The sequence below is a fragment of the Olea europaea genome, chromosome 10, assembly GCF_002742605.1.
Source record: "Olea europaea var. sylvestris chromosome 10, O_europaea_v1, whole genome shotgun sequence".
NCBI lineage: Eukaryota > Viridiplantae > Streptophyta > Magnoliopsida > Lamiales > Oleaceae > Olea > Olea europaea.
Window position 1 is genome coordinate 1256912 of NC_036246.1, and position 4398 is coordinate 1261309.

The following is a 4398-nucleotide window of genomic DNA, read 5'->3' on the forward strand; positions in this document are numbered from 1 at the left end:
AGATGTATTGGTAGGCTCTAAGTTATTACATGATAACAACTCAGCATTTAAAAAACTTCAACTAGCATAAATACATATATCTTCAAATATCATAAATTCATACATGCCCTGCCCCTCAAGATATTTAAGAAATCTTCTCGAGGAAAACGACATATTGGATAATCTTAATTAATAATTTTTCATAAAGTTAATAATAATTTATTGTTCCACTATGAATTAATGCACCCTTTCCAAGTGTAATTAGAGAATTCATTCATTAACAACTTAAACAGAAAGGGAAATTTTTTTTTTTAATAAAATAGTAATTTTCCCTCGAGGGAAAAAGAAAAAAAAAAGAGTCAAGTTTTCTGATATAGAAATTATTTTTTTCACAGATTCCATATTCCAAATTCTACGGCACTCTCTCTGTTCACCTATATAAGCCTGCATTTGAGATTCATTTCTCTTCATCAGAACATCAGAGTTTTCTTGAATTTCTCTTTGCATTCTCGTAACTGTTCTTTACGTTTCTTTGTTGTTCATCTACAATGGCTCCCAGTTTGAGAAAATGTGGTTCAAATGCCACTGTTCTTGCTGATGGATTCAGCAATTCATCAATCACATTAGATGAAGATAATTTCATGGTCAACGATCATGTTTTCCTCTCTGAAGTTCCGGCGAATATCACCGCCACAGCATCACCTTACACCGCCGGTGAAAAGCCCATAGCAAACTCTCCCGGATGCTTCGTGGGCTTCGACGTGAAGGAGCCAGAAAGCCACCATGTTATCCCAATTGGGAAGCTCAAAGATATCAAATTCATGTCCATTTTCAGGTTCAAGGTCTGGTGGACTACCCACTGGATTGGAACCAATGGAAGGGACCTTGAAAGGGAAACACAAATTGTCATTCTTGACAAATCCTCCACCGGTAGACCCTATGTTTTGCTTCTTCCGCTCATAGAAGGGCCTTTTCGGGCTTCACTTCAGCCCGGAAAAGACGACTACATCGACATCTGCACCGAAAGCGGGTCGAGCAAAGTCACCGAAACTTCATTCCAGAGTGTTCTCTACATGCACGTCGGTAATGATCCGTTCAGTTTGGTGAAAGAAGCCATGAATGTAGTTCGAGCTCACCTTGGAACTTTCAGGCTTCTGGAGGAAAAAACTCCACCAGGTATTGTAGACAAATTTGGGTGGTGCACTTGGGATGCTTTTTACTTGACTGTTCAACCTCAGGGCGTCTTGGAGGGCGTCAAGGGGCTGGTGGATGGCGGCTGTCCTCCAGGGCTGGTATTGATCGATGATGGGTGGCAGTCCATTTGCCACGACGAAGATCCTATCTCCTCGGAGGGCATAAATCGGACATCCGCCGGCGAGCAAATGCCATGCAGGCTGATAAAATTTGAAGAAAATTACAAATTCAGAGACTACGAGAGTCCGAATAAGGACAAGGGCATGGCAGCCTTTATAAGGGACCTCAAGGACACCTTCAATAGTGTGGACTATGTGTACGTGTGGCATGCCCTGTGCGGGTACTGGGGCGGGCTTCGACCCGGTGTTCCGGGCATGCCAGAGGCGAAAGTGATTAAACCCAAGTTGACACCAGGATTAGAGACTACCATGGAAGACTTGGCTGTTGATAAGATTGTGAACAATGGTGTTGGATTGGTCCCACCAGAGATTGCTGATCGCATGTATGAAGGTCTACATGCTCGTCTTGAATCGGTCGGAATCGATGGAGTTAAAGTGGATGTCATTCACGTAAGTTATTTACAATATTAATCCAATAATCTGTTCCTACAAATCTAAATTACTGAATGCATATCTTGCAAAATAATTTAACTTAATATTCTTTCTAATTAATATATGTTTATGTGTAGCTGCTGGAAATGTTGTGTGAGGATTATGGTGGCAGAGTCGACTTGGCCAAGGCTTATTTCAAAGCCTTCACATCTTCGATTAGGAACCATTTCAAAGGGAATGGCGTAATTGCTAGCATGGAACATTGCAACGACTTTATGTTCCTTGGAACTGAGGCCGTATCTCTTGGCCGTGTCGGTAAGTTATCAAATTCCGAGCACATCGTATGTATGTTAAAAGATAAATTGAGACTCTCAGTTGTACGAAAAGTAAAGAGCCCTACTAAGGGCCTACGCAGAGCCCTTGCCAATAGTGGGTTACGTTTAGAAAAACCCAAAAGTAAATATGAGTAGTGATAAAATAAAGTAATTCTCTCTGCGCATGGAGAAGCTTAACAGAGAAATGGTGCTTCTTATTCTCAACAGGTGATGACTTTTGGTGCACTGATCCATCTGGGGATCCCAATGGTACATTTTGGCTTCAAGGGTGCCACATGGTTCACTGTGCCTACAACAGCTTGTGGATGGGCAATTTCATCCACCCTGATTGGGACATGTTCCAATCTACACATCCCTGTGCGGACTTTCACGCCGCCTCCCGTGCAATTTCGGGCGGACCCATATATGTTAGTGACTCAGTAGGCAAGCACAATTTTGAGTTGCTTAAGAGCCTGGTTCTGCCTGATGGCACCATCTTGCGCTGCGACTACTATGCCCTTCCTACTCGTGACTCCCTCTTTGAAGATCCCCTCCATGATGGGAAAACCATGCTCAAAATTTGGAACCTGAACAAGGTAAGATTTGAGAATAAAATTATGCCTCGAAAGTGTTTGACGAAAGTACTAGACGAATGTGTTTTGTTCTTTTCCTGATCTAATGCAATGTTTTTCGTGTTTGAATCAGTACACTGGAGTTCTGGGTGCCTTCAACTGTCAAGGAGGAGGATGGTGCAGGGAAACAAGGCGCAATCAGTGCGCCTCCCAGTATTCCCATGTAGTATCCTCAACGGCCAGCCCCAACGACATCGAGTGGAAACATGGCACAAACCCAATTCCAGTTGAAGGAGTTCAAGTATTTGCTGCCTATCTGTTCAGTGAAAAGAGGCTGATACTAGCAAAATCATCAGGGGCCATTGATATTTCACTCGAGCCATTCAATTTTGAGCTCATAACAGTCTCTCCAGTGGCAGTTTTGGCAAACACATCCATCAAATTTGCTCCTATTGGTCTAGTGAACATGTTCAATACTGGTGGCGCAATTCAATCATTGGACTTTGATGATGATGATGATTCGGTGGAAGTTAGTATCAAAGGGACAGGCGAAATGAGGGTTTATGCATCACAGAAGCCAGTAGCGTGCAGAATCAATGGGAAAAATGTGGCATTTGGCTACGAGGAGTACATGGTTATAATTCAAGTCCCGTGGCCGAACTCTTCTGGGATTTCTGTTATTGACTACTTGTTTTGATGTTAGGGAGTTTGCCTAAGATATCATCGACTTATTCTCCATATTTAATTTGATGTTTTTTATTATGTCTCCTCCAAGCAAGAAATGTATTTCAAATTAGAATTCAAGTATTGAAATACAAATAAGCTTCAACCCATCTCTCATTCAAGTGCACTTGTTAAATTTCCGCATCACTTTAATTACATACAAAGATTTAAAGTTTAAACAAAAAATTTTATCAAGGTCGATATCTTAAGAAATCAAGAATCAAATATGATATTAAATCCAAAAATAGAAAAACGAACAATACAATATCTTGAAAGCTCAATGAACAGCTAAATTTCAAAATTCATGTTACGCACACCAAATGTCTAGCTACTTCTGTTGATTCCATTGTGATGATAAAAAGAGTAGAGCACGACAAAAAGTATCTATTCGTTTCCATCCATATTCTGTAGGAAAGACAATATAGTGAGCTTGATCTTCATTCTACTTGAATCCCCATTGCATATATTCCATTCTTTATGTAGCCTTCAAGTATATTCAAGGCGTATAAAACTATGTGGCCCCTTTATTTTTATCCCTCAAGTCCTCATATTCTTGTAAGTAGTACACGATAGAACATGTTGCAACAATTGGTAAAAGCAGAGCAAAAGAACAAATGCAAACTAGGAAAGCAATTGCACTATATTTTGTATTTATATAATATATGAAATTATTTCGATACAATTCTCCAACTTCCTTAACAGAACGGGGTAGTTCCAATCATTTTAGTAACCTAGTTACCTACATAAAGAATTGGAGACCGTTGGATATTGTTGTTGAAAAATCAATAAAACGTCTGTAGAATGAAAAATGCAATTGAGGCCATATATATTAACCTATGCGACCGCATAGGCCAAAAAGGCGTGCTGTCGCATGGTCCTTTGTAGGGCCTAAAGGCCCTACCTTTGGATCAACTATGGGTCGCATACGTTTGTTCAATGCGACCGCATAGAACAAGATTTGGTGTCTTTTGGATTTTTTGGCACCATTTCATGTAATGTTGATTGACGCCTATAAATAGGTCTTGAATGATCAATAATAGACACATTAGAATTATTTGAGAAAAC

General features: G+C 40.3%; 1 protein-coding gene across 1 annotated transcript; it reads left to right on the forward strand.

Moving 5' to 3' along the window:
* The first annotated feature begins 438 nt into the window (after nucleotides 1-438).
* On the forward strand, nucleotides 439-3450 carry LOC111400798 (galactinol--sucrose galactosyltransferase-like). Its single transcript, XM_023028199.1, has 4 exons — nucleotides 439-1742; nucleotides 1862-2039; nucleotides 2267-2634; nucleotides 2744-3450. The coding sequence occupies exons 1-4, from the start codon at nucleotides 528-530 to the stop codon at nucleotides 3305-3307; spliced, it is 2325 nt and encodes a 774-aa protein (XP_022883967.1). The 5' UTR covers nucleotides 439-527; the 3' UTR covers nucleotides 3308-3450.
* The last annotated feature ends 948 nt before the right edge of the window (nucleotides 3451-4398 follow it).